This window comes from Stylophora pistillata, chromosome 1 (genome assembly GCF_964205215.1).
Source record: "Stylophora pistillata chromosome 1, jaStyPist1.2, whole genome shotgun sequence".
In the NCBI taxonomy this organism is placed as follows: domain Eukaryota; kingdom Metazoa; phylum Cnidaria; class Anthozoa; order Scleractinia; family Pocilloporidae; genus Stylophora; species Stylophora pistillata.
In genome coordinates, this window is record NC_142519.1 from 53,328,997 (window position 1) to 53,351,393 (window position 22,397).

General features: G+C 37.1%; 1 protein-coding gene across 1 annotated transcript; it reads left to right on the forward strand.

Moving 5' to 3' along the window:
• The first annotated feature begins 69 nt into the window (after positions 1–69).
• On the forward strand, positions 70–17,901 carry LOC148743087 (DNA-directed primase/polymerase protein-like). The gene is made up of 18 exons (XM_088762376.1): positions 70–245; positions 327–416; positions 5,162–5,240; positions 5,906–5,997; positions 6,569–6,615; positions 7,353–7,444; positions 11,155–11,228; positions 11,908–11,981; positions 12,286–12,489; positions 13,249–13,320; positions 13,439–13,533; positions 13,634–13,716; positions 13,850–13,944; positions 14,454–14,576; positions 15,341–15,419; positions 15,921–16,003; positions 16,760–16,803; positions 16,937–17,901. The coding sequence occupies exons 1-18, from the start codon at positions 193–195 to the stop codon at positions 17,612–17,614; spliced, it is 2,157 nt and encodes a 718-aa protein (XP_088618502.1). The 5' UTR covers positions 70–192; the 3' UTR covers positions 17,615–17,901.
• Positions 17,902–22,397: the final 4,496 nt, after the last annotated feature.

Consider the following 22,397-nt stretch of genomic DNA (forward strand, 5'->3'; position numbering starts at 1 on the left):
ATCATAAAAGAGACTAAATATGGTAAAATTTCCCATAACTTCTGGCGAGCGGTATACCGCGCGAAATATTGAAAAACATGGCAGACGGGAGGCAGACGACAATTCAAGTTTGGTTCGCGTTTTCGTGTGGTAGATTGATAGTTTTAGCATCTACGAGTAGAAACACGATCGTGATGGATACGTACTTATAAGATGGCAGAAAGTACAGTCACTACGAGGGCATTTTATGGGGACAATTCAAAGAGGTACCTGCACGTCACTTAATCAGCTGTTGTGTTGATTTTCATTTACAACTACTACTAGTTTGTTTAATTTTCTGGCTGTAGAACGAATGAAGCTTGGAAAAAAAAGATGAGTAAATTGGAGAGATGTGCCAGGGAATTCGGAGATCACCCGATTTTACTTAAACGTCAAAGGTACGCCCAACTTTTTAGTATATTTGACAGAAATCATCACCACGTTTGGAATTATGCAAATGTTATTCATCGGTAAGAATCAAACATCTTGGGGAATGAAGATTTTCTACCCCCCCTTCAAATTTTGCATGCGGTGAGGCACTCAGTGGGGATGCACAAAAATGCCCTTGTTAAAGGTTGCAACACTCCTGTTGCCATGTTAACAATGGCTGCTTGTTCGAGGCCTGGAGCCTCATTTTCATATAAAAAATATCGCAAAAGAAGTGCAAAATGTTTATTTGTCTATCTCAAGCTACATGCAACATTACAGATTGGTACTTCTACCATACATAGTGACATCATTCATCTTTGCCTTGATGCATTCTATTTTCCCTTGGAGTGGATGTGAACACACCAATAGATTATTTATTTTGGTACAGTTTTGGTCACTTCTGCTGTAGGGTAAAACAGGGAAAACGTTTGTCTAAAATTCTCCAAAAGTACACCAATTCTGGAACTGAAACTATGCAGGTAGTTCATGGTTATAAAATTCTAGTTTTTAAATGTGTAACAATCTCTGCGGGCCAGCTTCTACTTTTCATAGTGGCAATTCGCGAACGAAGCTCAAAAATCAGATATTGCATAAATTGGCAATGTTTACATCTAATGTTCTCGACAACAAATGTTTCACACAAATGAAAAGTGCAAGACTTTGAAAGAATGTTATCTTCTGAGCAATATCCTGAAGAGAGATCTTGCCTCTAGTTTTAATATTTAAAAACAATTGATCAACCCTCATGGAGGACTACCCGAGGTAATGACAATCATGTGGGTATCATCCAGATTCCGAGTACTGTACCTTCTTTCATGGGAATTTGTGCAATCCGAAATCCTCTGATGATACACCGATATACTTGTCTGTCATTTGAAACATGTTAAAGTTGGCTGATCTACACGAAACTATCTTAAGACCAATCATTTAGCATAAACATGTACATTATCATGATGGCGTGACGCTGGATTTCTCCATGAAGTTTACAGTTTCCATCGGGTCGCTCCAAGAAAGATGAGAAATGGACATTAATTGTTTTGATGTTTCAGCAGATTTCCGCACATTCTGAAGTAAAAACAACCCAAAAAAAAAGAGAAGAAAACCTTATTTAACGTTCGTAAACACTGAGAGTGAGAGTATAAATCACAGCTTGTCAGTGGTAGTAATGCATGTAAAATCAAAATCAACCACTCATGCAAAAACTATCACAAAGTGGAGATTTTGAAGTAAGTAAGTAAAACTTTATTTACACAGGGTAGCCCATTCAGCACAAGGCTGGTTTCCATAGGGGTCCTGTTTCTTAAAAATAAATTACATCAAAATTCTCAATTATTTATAATATATATGACTAGGATTTTAAAACTAAATTAACAGCCTAAGACCACAAAGCCAAAACTCAGTTAGGACCTAAAATAGTAAATAAAATATCAAGTTAAGATAAAAGAAATGTCTTGCTCGGTGGCAGAATGTTTGAATGTTTTCACTCTTCACAATGTTTAAAGGAAGTTTATTAAAAATTTCTGTGCCAGTAAAAAGAAAGGTCCTTTTCCCAAAATTTTGTTTTACTTTTGGTAGGTATAGCCTCATACTTTCCTTAAACATAAAAAAAAAAAAACTTTGCATTGTGGAATAGTTCTGAATATTCGAAAATCTGGTGAAATATGATGAAAAGTAACTAGGAACTAATGAGTGAAGACAGAGAAAAACGAGTTTAGCCTTGTGGTAATAGCGTCTACTGGGAAGATTCGGCCATTGCAGCTGCTCTATTGCTTAAGATGAGCGAGAGCGATGTGTAATAATCTTTGCAGATCTATTTTGTAAGTGCTGTAGTCGATCTATATCTTGCTGTAGAAGGTTACTCCAGGCAATGTCACAGTAATCAAATAAGGGAAGAATTGAAGCATTATGAACTAGTGTCACTGCCTCCTTTGTGACAAAACTTCGAATACGGCCCAGAATACTAACTCTTGATGTCACCTCTTTCCACACATAGTCCACGTGAGCCTTGAACAACTCAGTATCGCCTTATTACAACAAATGGAACAGGGATTTTATCACAATAATTTTCTACAAATTTAGCTTTGTGTGTGGATAGTGAGTAGTTTGAAAGGTGGAATTATGACATGATTTCATTGAATCTTTCATTTTGAACTTTGTTTTGATTTTTTATTGATCAAGACATGGAAGGAAACATTGACTGACTCGGTTGCACTGTGGCGGTGACAAGTCTCTCTTTATCATATCTTGTGCAAATTTTCTAACAGTTTTCTAACAGTTTTCAGATGATTCGAAATGTCTCAGATTCGAAATATCTCAGTTCCTGTCACCCGGAAATGACAACTGCTTGAACCTGCTCTTTGTAAAAAGAAGCAATATGTTGTACAAATTGATATTGTGGCAACTGGGTTTTATGTGTAGTACTACCACTGACAAGTTGCAATTTACATGTATACTCTCACTCTCAGTGTTTATGAAAGTTCAATCAAGGTTTTCCTCCCTTTTCTTATTTTGGTTGTTTTACTTCAGAATGCATGGCAATCTGCTGAAATATTGAAAAAATGTCAATTTTTCCTCTTCTTTGGAGCGACCTGATATAAACATGGAGAAAGCCATTGTCACGCCATTGTGATAATGTACATGTTTATGACAAATGATGGGTGTTACGATAGTTTCGTGTAGATCAGCCAGCTTCAACATGACTTTGTTTCAAATGACAGACAAGTATATTGGTGTATCGTCAAAGGATTTCGGATTGCTCAAATTCACATGAAAGAAGGTGCAGTACTCGGAATCTGGATGATATGTACACGATTTAAGTTACATGATTGTAGTTACGTTGGATAGTTTTCCATGTGATATTTTTTTAAAATATTACAGCTAGAGGTGAGATTTCTCTTCAGGATATTGCTCAGAAGATAACATTCTTTCAAAGTTTTGCACTTTTCATTTGTGTGAAATGTTTATTGTTGACAACATTAGATGTAAACACTGCCAATTTAGGCAATATCTGATTTTTGAGCTTCGTTTGTGAAATGCTACTATGAAAAGTAGAGGCCGGCCCGCAGAGATTTTTACACATTTAAAAACTAGAATATTATAACCAACTAAGTGCAAAGTTACGTATGATGCAGAGTGCTATTTATGCAATAGCAAAAATCAGACCTGAAAAAAATCAGGCCTGTATGGGATTCAAACCACTGACCTCTGCGATACTAGTGCAGCGCTCTACCAATTGAGCTAACAAGCCAACTGGGAGCAGGCCGTTAAGTTTATTCTTAATAAACCCGTGATGATAAATCAGATACAAATATGAACTTTCATATATTCAAATATGAACTTTCATATATTCATTGTATCTAAGTGTATAGTTTCAGTTCCAGAATCAGTGTACTTTTGTTTAGCTTTAGTTATTTATTTTTTGGCAAATGTTTCAACCACTTTTAGTATCTAATAGCTGAATAATTTTGACTGGATAATGATGTTACTGCCATGTCCAAAATGTCCCTGTCTAGCATGTCAAACGTATTCTAATGTTTTAATAAAAAATGTTTTATTGCAATTTTCTATTAGTTTAAAAACATTTTCCTGAAGGCAATTTGCTTTTTCGTCATTGTTTTTTTATCCATGAACTGTGTACATAATACATAATACATAAGTATGGGGCTGTGCGGTGCGGAAATCCTACCCTCGCGTCATCTTTAGTTACAAATGGTCCCTACACAATTCCAATTTACACCTTTGGCTTAAAAAAATTTAATATGTCACCAAATTAAGATGTACGATTATGCTATAATTAATCAGTGAACCAAACAATTTAGATAAAGATAAAGATAAAAATGATCATATAAACCAGGAGTTTAATGGGAAATTTTTTTTATTAACTTAATTAATTAGGAAAGGGATGATAATGATTAGAAAACAACCTAGCATGCTCCGAATCTCACTAAAATGCCAGCATGGACTTCTATATTTTCCTTCCTATTTACTTCCTTCTCCTCAAAGTACATCACTCCAAGACCATGAGGTTGTGTGCAGGTAGAACCAATGTTGCATCGGGGTATTGGGGTCTATTAGAGACCGCAAAAAAAAAAGAAAGAAAAAAAAGCAGATCACAGCTGAAAACCATATGTAAAACCATCAAAATGATTTAAATTTCCACATCCCTGTTATCAAATCCCTAATGCAGTGAGACAAGAGAAATGGAAACCTAAACCTAATAGGAAAAACCGAAAACCATATCTGATACCAAATGCGAAACCCATTGGAATTTTTTGATAAAAACCCAAAACCATGTTAAAAGAAATGGAAAATGTGCAAACTGGAATGAGCACCAAAACCGAAAAGCAGATTTTTTTTCGGCTAAAAGCTGAAAACCAGTCTAAAAAATAGCCAAAACTGCAAGACCAGAAATCCCAATGCCCCTTCTCATTGTGATCTGAACTTTTTAAATCTCTTAGTTGCTGTTGAAGTTAGGCCTGTCCTCTGAGGTTTTATAGCTGCTGAATGTTTAATGTGTTACTAGTGGGTGTAATGGGTGCTTTAGAAAAGACTGAATGTCTAATGTGTTTCTAGTGGGTGTAATGGCTGCTTTAGAAAAGACTTACTCTGTCACTTCCACTATGCTGCATGTTCAGCTTTACTCTTATCTTTGCTGGTAATTAAAATTACAACTCAGTTGTGAAGTTACGTCCCTAACATTGATGATGTTTTTTAGGATAGACGACCCTCCACCTATCTTTGAAACTTTCCCACGACAACAGATTGCCTTTGATTACCTCGAGACTTGTCAAGAGGTAGGTGAGCTAAAGGTTTAAAAGTTTCTTTTAATTTCTTCTCATTTCTGGGAGTTGAGACACTTTTTAGCAAACGTAATATTATATATATATTTTTTTGTCACCTCAAAATTATAACTTTCTTAAAGCTTCCTTCAACTATTTGATTCACTGTGATTGGCAGGTCTAGGCCTAGTATCACTCAGAAAGGCAATTCTAATCCTCAAAGAAAAACATACCTGCAGTTTATGGAATCTCAACGGTTAACAAAACATCAGCTTCTCAAGATTTTTTAGAATAAGAATTCTCCTTTGACAAATTTGACGTAGCTGTTCCTAACAAACACCAAGGCAGACAATCATTAGTGAAGGTTTACAGTTTACCTCTCATCTTAGAACATTAATTTCTTTCTGTGCCTCAACCATTCCATAATTTATTCAGCAGAGTTACTTCACCTAAATTTTTATTTGTTTCTGGAAGAATGTCTTGCAATGCAAGTGAAGTAACTGGGTTTTTACCTTTTAATTAGGTAGCTGTTTTTTTGGATTTGTTTTTCTCTTTCTACAGTCACTGTACTTTTGGGTTCATTCTCACCATAAAGCAAAACTAGTTCAAGGATAGGAAGTAACGAAATACTGTAACTAATAGCACATTTTATGGTGAAATTTAATTTTTTTACTGGATAGGATGTTCATGTGTTTGCCAAAGAGAAAGACTGTGATGGAAAACGTGGCTATATTGTTGCAACTTTGCCATATTTTTGGCACAAATACACAAGGTCAGGTATCACATTTATTTTACTGCAGTTCTTAGCAATCTGCAAAAAATGCACAAATGGGTGGATCCAGGGTTTTTCTCAAGACACAATGGGACCATTAACAAATGACCCAGCTGATGTCTGCACTGACAAAAAGAAGGGCTACTGCTTGAAACAGCCATGCTAAACTACCATTCTCAAGGCGTCAGACATACATTTTTCAATCCTGTCTCATGTTTTTCTCCAACACAAACAAACTGGTGAGTTTTCTTATACAGGTGTAAGAAAAGTGCAGGTCATCTCAGAGGGATGGGGTGCACATCTCCTGCATCCCTGCCCTGCATCTCTCCCCTACAAGGCATGGTATATTTAAAACTTCTGGCAGTGCAAAAGCTTGGTGGTAAGGGTAGGTGAAGCTGACCAAAGAAGAGTTCAACTGACCTTTATACAGATCCTAAATTCAAAATGACCAAATAGCTTGAAATGAAGAAAGTTGATGCAAGTGCAAAAAAACAAACACACAAATGAACAGACAAACAAAAACCTTATTCTTTCCTTGTCATTCCTGTTATTTCTTTTTTGAACTTGGTAGGATATGTTCACCAGAGGACAGAAATTATTATGAAGTTATACCAGAAGGTACTCTTAAATCAGTGTATAATTTAATTGTTTAATACATATTTTTAAAATAGCCATTCATAGACTTTGTGCTTTCACTCCCAAGATCTTATTAGTAAGCCTCCTAATTGTACTCTTTACAATTCTTGTGATGTTAGTTTAGAGAATTTGTTGTTGGATTGACTATTCTCATCAGTTGTCTGCTTGATATTGAATTGATGTTGTAGAGAGGTATTCTGTTATGGTCACTCAGTTGGGAGTTAAGGAGTTAATTAGGAGTGAAACTGTTGAAAACTGAGACGGCAAAATAATTATTCTAGATTGGTAAAATAGTGTTGAGATGAAGGAGGTGGCCATTTTGGTTGTTGATAATAAAATAGAGGTCTTGGCCCAGTTGTTCAAAGGCTGATTAGCGCTAACCCAGGGTTAAATTTTAATCAAGATTCTTTGTTCCTTTGTTCAAAAGCCTTACTCACCACAGATAATTTTCTTTATTCTTTGAAGGATGTTCAGTCATCAAACTGTTGACAAAAAGAATTGTACTAAAGTTCTTTTAAAAGCTTTCAGATCTAAAATCTGATTTGATTTGCACTAACCCTGGTTTATCTAAACCCAGGTTTGAACAACCCGGCCCTGATGGAGTGAATGATTGTTGTCTTTAAAATGAGGAAGTCTGGTAGCAACTATATTGTGGAGTTGGTTTGATGTCTTACACTTAAGATTCTGTTGCAATATCATTGACCTTTGAATAATCATAGGGGCTGCTTGTCGACTGTATTTTGACCTGGAATTCAAAACCAAATTTAATCCACAAAAGGATGGAGCCAGTATGGTAGACATTTTCATCAAGGTGAGTAAAAGACAGTTCATTAACGACAAGAGAGTAAGTGCAGACGAATGAGAGAATATTTTCCATTGCTGAGTAAATGTGTGTGGGAGGAGGTCTGCATAATAAAGGGAAAAACTGTGTTGGAGGTCTAGAGCACCACCCAAGGCTAAAGGCCTCAGCTCATACTCAAGACTTATGGTACAGTTTTTCTCATATGGACTGATCTACGCCAGTAAATAACTTGATATCTATTTTTTCTGCTGGCCTGCTTTTTTCTGCTATAGAGCAAATTAGATAACATAGAACAAATACTGGACTGTTTTCTGTATTGTAAAAAGCTGTACTGGAGAATTCTATGAGTTGTTTGCTCAGTGAAAACCCCCAAGCCTGATCTGTCATTCCTGGGGAGCATTAAACCCTAGCCTGATCTATCTGTCCTGGGGAGCATTAAACCCTAGCCTGATCTGTCATTCCTGTGGAGCATTAAACCCTAGCCTGATCTGTCATTCCTGGGGAGCATTAAACCCTAGCCTGATCTGTCATTCCTGGGGAGCATTAAACCCTAGCCTGATCTGTCATTCCTGTGGAGCATTAAACCCTAGCCTGATCTGTCATTCCTGGGGAGCATTAAACCCTAGCCTGGTCTGTCTTTCCTGTGGAGTATTAAACCCTAGCCTGATCTGTCATTCCTGTGGAGCATTAAACCCTAGCCTGATCTGTCATTCCTTGGAGCATTAAACCCTAGCCTGATCTGTCATTCCTGGGTAGCATTAAACCCTAGCCTGATCTGTCATTCCTGTGGAGTATTAAACCCTAGCCTGATCTGTCATTCCTGGGGAGCATTAAACCCTAGCCTGATCTGTCATTCCTGTGGAGTATTAAACCCTAGCCTGATCTGTCATTCCTGTGGAGCATTAAACCCTAGCCTGATCTGTCATTCCTTGGAGCATTAAACCCTAGCCTGATCTATCTGTCCTGGGGAGCATTAAACCCTAGCCTGATCTGTCATTCCTGGGGAGCATTAAACCCTAGCCTGATCTGTCATTCCTGAGGAGCATTAAACCCTAGCCTGATCTGTCATTCCTGTGGAGCATTAAACCCTAGCCTGATCTGTCATTCCTGGGGAGCATTGAACCCTAGCCTGATCTGTCATTCCTGGGGAGCATTAAACCCTAATAAAGACTTTATTTTACGAGGGTAATGCATAATAGCATAGCTAATAAACTTGTGGCCCTCACTCAGAAATAATTACAATATAAAAACTAGTATAATACAATATGAAAATAGAAACTAATATAATATAATATAACTACAAGATAAGTAAAGAAACTAATAAAATGTATGAATATATACAATATAACTAGTAAGAATGAAAAAAAGGAAACTATACACAAAAATGACTTAAAAATTGTTGCTGCGAAAAAATATTAGTCCACATATTGTGCTTGAAGCACCTTATGCTGTCCGCCATCCGTATGTGTAGTGGTAACTCGTTCCAAATTTCGGTTCCGGTGACGAGAAAGGTGCGCCCACCTTCAGTTTCCCTGTTATATCTGGGACACAGTACATTAAAGTTTGAATAGCGCGTAGTTCTTGAATGTCTTGAGTTGTTGATCGAAATATGCTCGTTTAAATAGCTAGGTAGTGCACCATGGATTCGTTTAAACATTATCGACGCTTTGTCAATCTTACACTTCTCGTAAAAAGGAATCCATTTCAGTCTATTAAAGAGTTCTACGGATGGAGCCATCCGCTCTCCGCTCTGACCCTAGCCTGATCTGTCATTCCTGGGGAGCATTAAATCCTCGCCTGATCTATCTGTCCTGGGGAGCATTAAACCCTAGCCTGATCTGTCATTCCTGAGGAGCATTAAACCCTAGCCTGATCTGTCATTCCTGGGGAGCATTAAACCCTAGCCTGATCTTTCATTCCTGGGGAGCATTAAACCCTTGTTACGAGGATCAAATTATTTTTACTGAATCTGTCATGCAATCCCAGACTTTTCTAGAATTATCTATAATCTGTAATATTCCAGAAACTTTTTTCATGAGACTCAGCAGTTTCCAAAAATGGTACAACTTGTAATACGCTATAAATAGTAATAGAACATTCTAGATAACTAAAGTAAATGTATAAAAGCTGGCTTGTGAGAAGTACAAAAAGGATTTGCCCGAGGGCTTACCCTCGTCGCTTGCTGACTGAACTTGTGGAAGCTATGATGTGACAAGGCTATGACCTTTTGACCTTGCGATATCCAGAGAGAAGAAAGAGAAGAAAAAGACAATGGCCGAGAAAGGAAGGAGATAAAGAATTTAGAGTTCACTATGAAGTCCTCCGGAAGAGTTTGTGTACACGGAAAGAAAGCCATGAATCAAGAAAGCCAAGCACTGTGGTCTTCAGTCAGCGGATGTTGGAATTAGAAGTTGATCAAGACGAGGAACACTTACACGGCATGAAGGATTGTAAGCCTGCTTTATGAACTGCTTAACTTAACCCTTAACAACAACAAACATATGAAACATATGTGTGAACTGCGGTTATGAGACGTATATGAGAACGATCCTTCGCAGTAAAGCACTATTTGAGCAATAGTGAAAATCAGACCTGAAAAAAATTTCAGGCCTGTATGGGATTCGAACCACTGACCTCTGCCTGCTCCCAGTTGGCTTGTTAGCTCAATTGGTAGAGCGCTGCACTAGTATCGCAGAGGTCAGTGGTTCGAATCCCGTACAGGCCTGAAATTTTTTTCAGGTCTGATTTTCACTATTGCTCAAATAGTGCTTTACTGCGAAGGATCGTTCTCATATACGTCTCATAACCGCAGTTCACACATATGTTTCATATGTTTGTTGTTGTTTGATTTATCATCCACGGGTTTATATCGAATTGATTTGATGGCCTGCTCCCAGTTGGCTTGTTAGCTCAATTGGTAGAGCGCTGCACTAGTATCGCAGAGGTCAGTGGTTCGAATCCCGTACAGGCCTGAAATTTTTTTCAGGTCTGATTTTCACTATTGCTCAAATAGTGCTTTACTGCGAAGGATTAACCCTTAACCTAAGTAAATTAGACAATGTAAAACTAATTAAATAATAGTTAAAATTGGTAACTGCTTGTTGTTACATTTTTGTTGCGTGCCTTATATCATACTCAGGAGTCTATTTTTATGTATGCTTTGTTAGCGGAGATTTGTTGGTCATTCGTGCACGTAACACCCTAGCCTGATCTTTCAATCCTGGGGAGCATTAAACCCTAGCCTGATCTTTCATTCCTGGGGAGTATTAAACCCTAGCCTGAACTCTCTGTCCTGGGGAGCATTAAACCCTAGCCTGATCTGTCATTCCTGGGGAGCATTAAACCCTAGCCTGATCTATCTGTCCTGGGGAGCATTAAACCCTAGCCTGATCTGTCATTCCTGGGGAGCATTAAACCCTAGCCTGATCTGTCTTTCCTGGGGAGCATTAAACCCCAGCCTGATCTGTCATTCCTGTGGAGCTTTAAACCCTAGCCTGATCTGTCATTCCTGTGGAGCTTTAAACCCTAGCCTGATCTGTCATTCCTGAGGAGCATTAAACCCTAGCCTGATCTGTCATTCCTGTGGAGCATTAAACCCTAGCCTGATCTGTCATTCCTGTGGAGCATTAAACCCTAGCCTGATCTATCATTCCTGGGGAGCATTAAAAGGAGGACATAAATTATTATGGAATGAATATGAATATTTTTTTCTTCTTCAGTATGTTTGTCACCACCTGAAAAACATTTATGGTGTTGATTGTAACAGGAAATATATTATAGATTTGGATTCAAGGTTAGTGTCTAGTAATGCATGGTTTTTTCCATGCAAATGCATGGTTTTTTCCATGCAAATGCATGATTCAGATAAGATTTCTTATTATCCTTGTGAAGTGCTATAACTATTTTCTATGATATACTGGTGATTAAAAAATGGTAATTGATCAACTGAGTTGCTCTCTTTAATGGAAGTGAAAGTATTCCTGAGGTCTAAGATACTTGGGATTCCAACAATTTTAATGATAATTATCACTTTAAAAGTATAGAGATACTTTATTCCAGAGCCTGGTTTGGTCTTTTCAGATGTTCCAAAGAGAAATGCTCCTCTTTCATTCAGTGCGTCATGCTGAAGTACAACCATGTTGTTCATCTATCAACAGTTTTTTCCACTTTTTTTTTAAGCTTTTGGCCTCCTTTTGTTGTTTCAATAGCTTCTCTCATTTTCCTCTTTGACTTTGGCCACTGCTGTTGTTCAGCTAAGATGATAAAGTAACATTGTCAGAGGAAATTTAGGTCACAATGACCCAACCAAACCCTGACCTTAACATGGTACCTCTTTACCTATAATTTATTCACATTGCCAAAATCGCAAGAGAACTTCATTTCTAAATAATAATTTTGATCCGTTGATCTATATAATTACTCTGTAATCCCCTGAGTCATTAACAAGTAAATTGTTGTTGATTTGTTTTCAGTACTTCCTCTAAGTTTTCGAGACATCTGATCTTCCACTTACCTTGTGCTGTATTTAAAGATAACATTCATGCTGGTAAAATGCTGTTGTTTGTGGCACAGAAAATATTTACTCTATTATGCTACTTTAAGTAACTCAGAGTCTGTACTTCTGCAGATAATTTGAAGGATTGAGGATTTATTGCTGTTATCTTGTTTTGTAGTGGAAGAATTTTAAGGTCTTCATTAGCCTTCAGAAAATGGATTTTCTCTGACTGCCTTATTCTTCTGCTTAATTTTTGTGGCCTTAGCTATGTTTAATCCAGACATGAAGTTGTGTATAATACTGTATTACTCAATTGAGACAATTTTTGATTTTGATCAAGAACTCTGTTTTTCAGGAAACTTTGTCAGACACATTTGCACATTACTGGAAAGGAAGCTCAGAGTTGGTTCTGAGTTTTCTGCAAACAAAGATGTGGGTTCTGACTCTTATCAACGAACATGGCCATTGAGTGAGGTCTTGACTGGAAATGGCTCTGTCCACACATCTGAAATTAATGCAAAAATACAAGAAGAGACACAACATGAAACCTTTACCTCAGGTGCAGTTTTGGACTGATTGTGTAGTGTTTGCAAAGTCAGTTTTATTATATTATTGATGTTTGGTATTAGTATGGTTTAAATTCATCACACTGAAACAGAGAATTTGCATTGTGACCATTATGGCCCCTCATTACCAGAGCTTTTCCAGGTTTCTGTAGCTAGTCCTTGGAAGGTAAAGCACTGCTGTCAAATGGCAAGTGTGTGCATTGAGATTAATTTTTGGCTGCTTGTTCAGCAATTTTCTGCCCAAATTTTAATGGAAAATATAAGAAACAACCAGTGTCTCCCAAAATAAGCAAATGAAATTTGAAGCATATTCAGAAATTTTTAAAAAGAAACAAAAGTAAGGAAAAGAAAACACTTCAAGAGACTTTTTCAAACACAAAGATTAGTTAGGTGAGGGTTTCCTTTACATTTACTATCCTATTTAGAGGTTTACCGAACAAAAAATTATTCATTAAATTTTGTAAAATACAGTGACTTATTGGCTTGTGTGGTTTTTTGTAATTAGTGCCTTGAGATAACTTGGCTCTGACAGCCTTAAAGTATGCCACCTAGTCATTACAATGTTGGCATAGATATTTGACTGATGTGTTGGCAGGTAATCTTCATCACTTGGCTGAGTTTCCTGATGACCTCTTCTACCCCAAAGTGGAGAGAGTCGCTGTTCTCGTCTGGAGCACATGCACAAAAAAAATCAATTTTGTTGTGAAGCTAAATTCACAAAGTAATTGTAGCACTTTCATTTGCCTTTGTAGTTGACCTGCAAGAACTAAGAGAACTTATTGTGAAGGATGGAAAAGGTGAATTGGGGATTTTCTGTGACCAAGGTGTGTTTAATAATAAGAAAATAAAATCAGAAGCCAATACAAGTCACATAAATGTTGCATTGATCTTGTGCAGATGAGAAAATTGTCACTTGCTGACTTCACTAGATTTAACTTTCAGGGGTTTATACAAGAAATAGAAACTTTCGAATTTTCAAGTCAACAAAGATAGGAAAAGATTCTCATCTGGTTCTCTCCAGACAGAACACCTATAAGGTATGTAATGAAGGAATTCTCTGTTGTGCCTTTATTATTAACACATGTCAGATGGAGAGAGTTTGACCACACTTTTCGTGTCTTGTTTGTCACGTAACAGCCTAGCTTCAAAAATGTGAAAGGAAGTTTCTCCAAAGATTCTGAGTACTTGCTATTTCTTGATTCACTAGTATCCAATGTCAGGTGAGCACACAAGTTGTTTGACAAGTGTGATGACAAATCTGAGTCTTCACCCGGTGTAACTTTTTTCAAAATTAATTCAGTCTATATAATTAGCGCTTCTTTCTGTTTTGTAATCCTTTTCGTTATCAAACAGTATGCAAGTGGGAGGAAAAGATGTCAAAGTATTAACATGTGGCAGCTGTGAGAAATTTTGCAAAAGATCTTCTCGAATGGATGCACGCGATTCAAGTATGTTTTGTAGTTAATTGCCTATCAAGAATATTTGTAAAGACGTAACGCTGAGTAAATACGGCCCTGTAGTAATTTTCTGCCGATGGGAAGATTTAAGACAAGTCAGGGAGAGGTTTGCCAGGGTTCTGGCTCTCAGTATTGGTGCTTAACCCCCTTGCAGACCGATTGCCATCTCGCGTTGCTCAAGTCTTTATTTTCCTGCGGGCAAAGAAACCCTGGCACTGAAGCGTTTGACAAGGGCTTTCTTGCTGGTCATTTAGCCCATTTTAGACTGACAGTTAGGTGACGATCAAAGGAAATTTAGCCGAAAGTGATCAGACAGTTAGCCGACAATCAAACAACAGTCAGCTAAAAGTTGACGGACTGTGAGCCCATTGTTGACCTATGTGTTAGCTGGAGCAGATTCTATACCTCTCCTGTCGTCTCTTTTTTTTTCAGTGATGTTAAAGAAAGTTGATCACAAGAAGGAAGTTTGTCTTTACTTAAATTCTTCTCCTTGTTGCTAGGTTCGCTTTCTCAGCATGGATATGAACACTCCCCTTATCCTGAAATTGACAACTTTATCTTAAGTGTTCTCACCAAGGGTGGAGTACAGGGTCAAATCAGGAGATGGGTTTATTTTCCACAAGGTACCGTCTTAGACAGAAGCTTTTACATATGAAAAATATTTATATATATTAATGATTAAACGTTTACAGGTAAAAACGAGCGATATAATTTCCCGATGTGTCGGCGACTCCATGACGCCATTATCAAGGTTACTTGATCATGGCGCCATGAAGTCGCCGAAACGTCGGGATATTATATCGCTCGTTTTTGCCTTTCTATGTATTACGAAATCTTTGTTAATGTGGATTATACGTTTGTCAATGAAAGAGTCATCTTTAGGAATTGAAGTCGCAATCAGTTCTACTTTTTGCATTAAATGCTCTTCCAGGCGAGTCACATATCACTTATTTGTGAGCCAAGCAAAAAAGTAGGTTATTACAAAGACGATTAGAGGCAAACATGCGCGATTGGTTGAACAACAATCTCGAAACTACATTTTGTCTAAACCGCGCCTTCAAAGAAGCCTCTAAGTCTCTGAGACAGTTCCTCTCTTTCATTTTTTTTCTTTTTGTCTTTAAGTATTGACTGGTGCTGTTTATTTTTAGCTTGATCTGGGATGATGCTACTGGATTACTGATCTCTAAAGCATTAGAACATAATAGGAACATTATATCAATATTTATGTTGTGCATACATTCAGTTCAGTCTGAGGCGTGCCTCTGGACAAGGAATGTAAGGAACAGGAGATCAGCTGTTCTTTCAAATTCAGTGAATCAGGCTGTGATGAGTGGAGAGGATTTCTAGAGATAAGGTCTAAACAAACAAATTTCTTTTTATTCAACAGGAAAGTTAATCACTTATGATGTTATTAATAACCGTTGGTGTGAAAACATCGGAAGAGCGCACAAGAGTAATAACGTGATGTAAGCCATTAAGCCACTCTTTCAGTAATGATTAACAGGCAGATTCTGTTTCCGTGCATCTGTTCAGTAATAGATCACAGGTAACGTCAAAATGTGGTAAGAACATAGAGTCTTTCCACATTTGAACGTCTTCTGTGATTTATAACTGTACAGACCTTCTGCATCACGAAAAATATTTGTTTTATATTGTTAGAGAGCAAATAATGTAAATGGTGACGTCATCTATGCGTCTGTCCTCTAATAGATCATAAGTAAGAACCAATCAGACTGCACGTGTTATTCAGCTTATCACATAAAGTGCATGTATTTTCTTTGCCTTACAATGTGTTTACTTCGGGTTTGGATCACGACGATTCTACTGCATGGTGCTTATGTTGTTCTATCCAAACTCCCTTGAAAGAAAATGAGGTTAATAAACAAAATATCGTCCATGAATTATAAGAAGGGTGAATCAATGATCATGGAAAATACACCAACACGCAGTTAATTTTTTTATACTAGGATTGTGGCAGACTTGAGACTTGGTGTTTACTACCAGAAATGCCACGACCCCGACTGTAGAGGGATTGACTATCGTTCCCCTGGTATGTTCTGGCTGCCGAAAACACATCATATTTTAGGATTTGTCGGGGAGCAGACTTAAAAATCGAGAATGCGGAAGAACGATTCATGGAGAGTTCTCACGCAGATTCCAATTGAAATGCAAAGTATGCCAGGGTTTTTTCCAGGAACTGGAGAAGTAACCTTCAGTTTCTATCTACCTACCTATCTAATCTATCTATCTATCTATCTATCTATCTATCTATCTATCTATCTATCTAATCTATCTAATCTATCTATCTATCTAATCTATCTATCTACCTACCTATCTAATCTATCTAATCTATCTTTCTATCTAATCTATCTTTCTATCTATCTATCTATCTATCTATCTATCTATCTATCTATCTATCTATATTCAAATCTTTACCAGCATCGTTCTAAGCTTTTTACAGTCCTTCAAAAAGATAGTCAAGAGACGCTCACTCTTAAAATTATAAGAAAGGTGTGTATTTTTGCGAAAAATTTTCCAGACTTTGCAAAATTATGGAAATAAAGATGGAGCCTTAAAAAATAATCGGGGAGAAGTCTGGAGTCTATTCCTAACGGCGGGAAGTGCTTAGCTAAATTTCACGTTCATCCATTAATTATCCAAACATTGGGAAAGCTTTATCGGTTGCACTATTTGTGGAAGCATTGAGGGGATAAAAGACTTTCTACCATATAAACTAGTCATAGCCTACTGTCGTATGTTAAAAAAAAAGCAATTTGCAAACCATTTATTGTGTGGTTACTTTCAGAAAAGCCTATACCACAGGTAATCAATTCGTTGTCAAGTTGTGAGGTAATTGAATAATCACTCTCCTGTGTAAAAAAATTGAATCCGATTCATGAAGTGTAGTTTACGCTGATTAATCCCATAGCTCTTTTGTTAATTCATTTAAAAATCTTTAAAACCGTTTATTTTCGTTTTTCAGTTTGACGAGTTTTCAACTAATGATTTTGATGACCAAGAGCTTTGTAAGCTGTTATCTGAATGCGAGCAGAGGCTAAATGATTCTAGGAATGATGAAATGGAAGAAATGCTAAATACAAAGGAGAACAACATGAACGAAGATTGTGTCTCAAGAAATAAACAAGATGTAATGCAATTTGACAATAGTGGTTGTGTTACGCAACCTAAAGTTTGTGATTGTGACATCGGTAATGACTTGGACGATGCATTACTGCTTGAGCTTCAGATTCCACACCACAGTTGGGATAGCGAGGGTGCAGTTTCACATACAAGAAGCCTTAGGGATCACAACAACCATACGTTACAATCTTGTCACGATAATGAGAATTACATGAACGAAATATGGAAGTTATCAGACGAGAGAAGCAACAAAACCAAATTAAATAAAACGGCGGGAATTGACCTCTCACCAAATAATGCGATTTGTCAGGATGAAACACAAGCCAGGATGAGTGGAAAACATATGTGTGGCGGGGTATTACTTGAGAATTATTGCGTTGATAATGCAAGGCAAAAATTTTTATTAAAAGAGAAAGTTTCTGAGTGGTTAGATGAAGAATCTCTTGGTGATTTAGAGTTGTCCATGGCTGCGGAGGAGGCCGAAAGTACGGCTTTACTCAAATGTATCCTACTAGTTTAGCACACTTTTTTTATGTGATAACTCTCTTTACCAGGAAAAGCTTCAAAGATAGTGTAAGTTATTTGTTAAGTTCAATTCGATGTTGTCCTGTAGAGCCCTGATTTCAGTTCGAGAAGTGTTTTCTAACTACATAAATGAGTGGTAGACGATGTAGCGCCGAGACATCTTAGTTCTCAAATATGTGATAAGCTGTTTTTAACCGAAAAGAAAGCTTTGAAAAAGAGAGGCTTTCAAAAAAAGCTGTAAGAACCTAAATAAAAAACTTAAAAAAAGAAGTTTAAAAATCACTCGCCTTCGTCTCTTCTCACATTCCCAGTTATTTGATCACGTTTTAGAGCCCGGAAAAAAGATTTTCATTGCTCTTATGACATAACTAGTTGTCACCGATCAAATGCGGGCCCCTTTAATAAAGCATCCGCTTGGAAACTGAATTGACCAATCAGAAGATGCGTACTGAGTTCATTTATGTTAGAAAGCCTCATAGAAAAATTATGGCCGGTTCAAGGTGTTCAGTTGGTAAAAGAAAACGTGATATTAAACTGCGCGACAGTAGAAGAGGAGTACAAAAACAAGGGAGGATTGGGTTGCTGTCGCTGATCTTATCTTTTATCTCCCTCCCCACCTCCCGAAAACAAAATGACCATGATATCCGGCAGTTGGGTCGGGCATTAATACATATTTTGGCCCACAAGAGGCGATGTTGAAGCTTTGAATTGATCGAGGCATAACATCTGTTGTCCAAGTGTAATTTCAAAGAGTTAAGTGTAAATCATTTTTTTGTTATTGTAGTTGTTAGCAATAAGATGTAAACTGTGTTGTCATTTGCTATTTCGTGGTCACTGTGCCGCATCTTGCCTAATAATGGTAAACGAACGAAGTGGAGTGCAAATTGATCCCAAATCATACATGTGATTTCAAAATCTGTGTTGAATATGTTTGGACGTAAGGCAAGAAAACTGGGTCTAGTTCATAAACTCGGCTAACATCTTCAGTATAATTTAGAATAAAAGACGTAAAATCTATCTCCGTGGCGACAGCATACCTCAAAATGATCAATTCAATTTTCCTAAGTTTGCAGGTTTTACTGTATTGTCTATATTGATATGTTTTCTAAATTACTGAAAAACCCTTAAGAAGCCTCTCTTGGATAAAATGTTAACGGTTTTTTTTTTTCGTTGTCAAACTGTAATAAGCTGGTGACTCACGCCATGTAAAATTGACAAAACCTTTTATATGATAGAAATGCAAAACTAGCTAAAGGCACAATTGCTGACGTTATAACTCAGATGTTTGAGGATGTCGTCCATAGTGGCTTGAAATGAATGGAAAACTCACTCATAAGAATGTATTTTTAAGATAATGATCTGGAAAAGCCGTATGCAGCCTGCTTTTAGTGTATGACGTCATTGCTGTTTTAAGGCACTCGATCTGAATCGAAGTGAGGGAGCAGCGAAAATATATCTCAGGTATTTATTTCTTTTTGATATTTAAAATGTACAAAGAAAGATAAGATTAAATGACAGTGAATTATGATATCTAAAAAACCGAGTGAAGGATGATATTTCAATTCCACAGGAAAAAAGAAACATTTTTTGCGTCCATGGAATTCAAACATGACAATTATTTATTACTACCTCTCAATTTTTAACGTTTGAAGGGCTGATAGAGAAATTCGTAGTTACTCAGGCCTGTCCTCAAACACTTCGCCCAATCCTCAGAAAAGGAATCGAAGTTCAGAAATTTTAAAACTGGTTAACGCTGTTTCCCACACTACGTTTTTAGTGGTTATTTAGAATTTGTTCGCAGGGATAATAACAACAATATGTCCACATTTTTTATACAGTGAATTGTTTACCGCGACACGTTCTTTCTGGCGCTCGAATAAAGCAGAAACACCGTAGAAGAATAAGACACCTTTGAAGATTACATCACTGGAGAAAATGTAATCGCAAGGTAGGGGAGAAGTTACTGTTTTCAAGAATTTCTTTACCAACCTTCTTTTCCGGTTTAGGGACAATTTCATAATATTGTGACAACATGAATCGTTCTTATTCAGTTGTCAAATGTGCTGAATTATGGTTCAGAGAAGTTCCCGTTAAAGCTTCAGATATGCACAGCAGTCTCTTCAAAAATTGATATAATACATGACGATTATGATATGGCTACATTTTATCATTTTTAACTTCTTTGTGAGAAAGACAGACTTGACATCTGAGACCTGTCGTGTATTATGAGATTCCACAAACATACAGTGCGCTTCACCTGGATAAAAATGCATTATCCATTACTTTACTTTATTATCCAAATGTTCTTCGTGAGTACAAATAACACGCGAGACGAGTACAAATATCACGCGATATTTGTACTCCAGAAATACCCGAGAAATTCGCTCGCACTGAAATAACAATTTGGCTTGTTGGATAGTAAATCTCTTATCAAACATTTTGTTGTGTAGCCTCGCTGAGTATTTTTACTCGTTGTTTGTACTTTGACTCGCCCTACAGGCTCGTCAAAATACGGCACAACTCGTTAAAATGCTCAGCGATACCACACAACTAAACGTCTAATAAGATATATTTATTATCCAAATATGCTTCATAGATTACAAATAATGTGCGAGACGAGTACAAATATCACGCGCGATATTTGTACTCCAGAACTATCCGCGAAATTCGCCCGCGCTGAAATAATAATTTGGCGTGTTGGATAATAAATCTCTCGCCCTTCGGGCTCGTCAAAATTCGGCACAATTCGTAAAAACACTCAGCAATACTACACAACAAAACCTCTAATAAGATATATCACATTTGAGTATATTCTGAAACTACTCGATCTTCAAACTTTCCCTCAGCCCATCAGCAGAAAACAGGAAGATGTTGTCCAAAAGGACCTTCTGGGCTTTCATTATTGCTTTCTGTAAGGATTGTTCTCTTTATCTAATAGAGTATCAAGTTAAGAGACTAAATGTGTTATTTAAACCTATTCAATAGGATTGGAATTAGTTAATTTTAGACACTCGGTTTTTGTTCTTACGAAAATAGCCCGCATTGTTAATTCCTTAAATATCCAGGCCTGCATTAAATAACTCGCGAGAAAGTAAGTGACACGCGCACAGGAGACACACTGTGGATAACCCGGCTGGAGAACATTGAGAAAATAGAGTAACTGCTCCTTTGGAAATTACGAGAAAAAACACCGCTCAAGTTTATTTCCGCTTCTCTCTCGAGTCTGACTGGTTATATTAGCAGCAGATCACGACCATGTTTGTGTCGTAATTTATGCGGCGCCTGAAGTCAACAACAACAAAAAATGCATTAGCGGTTCTTTTGTTTCAATTTTTTACTACATTGTACTGAAAAACGATCATTTCCAAAATTGTACAAAAAAGAAAAAGGGGCCCATTCACTTCGCTCAGAATCTTTTCACTTTTGTTGTTTGGCATCAAACGCGCGCTCGCGTAGTTATGTCATTTACATTTTATATGCGAACAGTCTGTCCAAAAGGCGCGTAATTAAAAACTTCATTCATCAAATTTTGATAGCAAACTGAAACAATAAAAGAAAAAAGTGTGTATCTTACGAATTGAAATATCTCAATAACAATAAACAAGAGCTTTGGATACTGCTACGCTATCATCTCTCTTTTAATTTTCTTTTTTTTTTGGACTCAGCAAGAATCTGCAATATATTTTGGGTGCATAATTTCAAAACCAGGTGCTTAATGACATATAGATTTATCTGAATATTTATAGATCCAGTTAGGTTTCAGTAAGTAATCCGTCTGAGTTACGTTGGCCAATTTCTCAATTGCTTAATGTAATGATCTCCGAATGTTGATCATGGACTTCTCCAAAGCCATTTAAAATTATTGTCTAACCACAGGAAAACTCGAAATTTCGAAACTTGCAAAGATTGCTTCACAATTTGAGCAGGCAAACTCCTAATTTGTGGAGAACAACAAAAAAGGAAATATTTATGCGGTCAGCAGTCTTTTCGAGGAAGGAGAGCGGTTGGTAATCGACCCACACAGCGCGTGCCGGTCTAAGTCACGCGTCCGGTTAAATTAAGTGACCGCTACGCAAATGAAAAAGTTTTGGTCGAGAAAGACTTAATGCTTCCCTGAGAGCTCCACATCAATGTGACCAAAGTTCTCTCCTATGTGATGTCATTTCCCTATGTTTTTCTCAGTAGTGTTCATAGACATAACCAAACATATATAGCTTAGCTTTTAATAACCCCTCACATCAGTATACATATTCTCCATGTTCTTCTCCATACAGTTCTCTCCTATGTGATGTCATTTCCCTATGTTTTTCTCAGTAGTGTTCATAGACATAACCAAACATATATAGCTTAGCTTTTAATAACCCCTCACATCAGTATACATATTCTCCATGTTCTTCTCCATACAGTTCTCTCCTATGTGATGTCATTTCCCTATGTTTTTCTCAGTAGTGTTCATAGACAACCAAACATATATAGCTTAGCTTTTAATAACCCGTCACATCAGTATACATATTCTCCATGATCTTCTCCGTACAGTTCTCTCCTATGTGATGTCATTTCCCTATGTTTTTCTCAGTAGTCTCCATAGACATAACCAAACATATATAGCTTAGCTTTTAATAACCCCTCACATCAGTATACATATTCTCCATGTTCTTCTCCATACAGTTCTCTCCTATGTGATGTCATTTCCCTCCTATGTGATGTCATTTCCCTATGTTTTTCTCAGTAGTGTTCATAGACATAACCAAACATATATAGCTCAGCTTTTAATAACC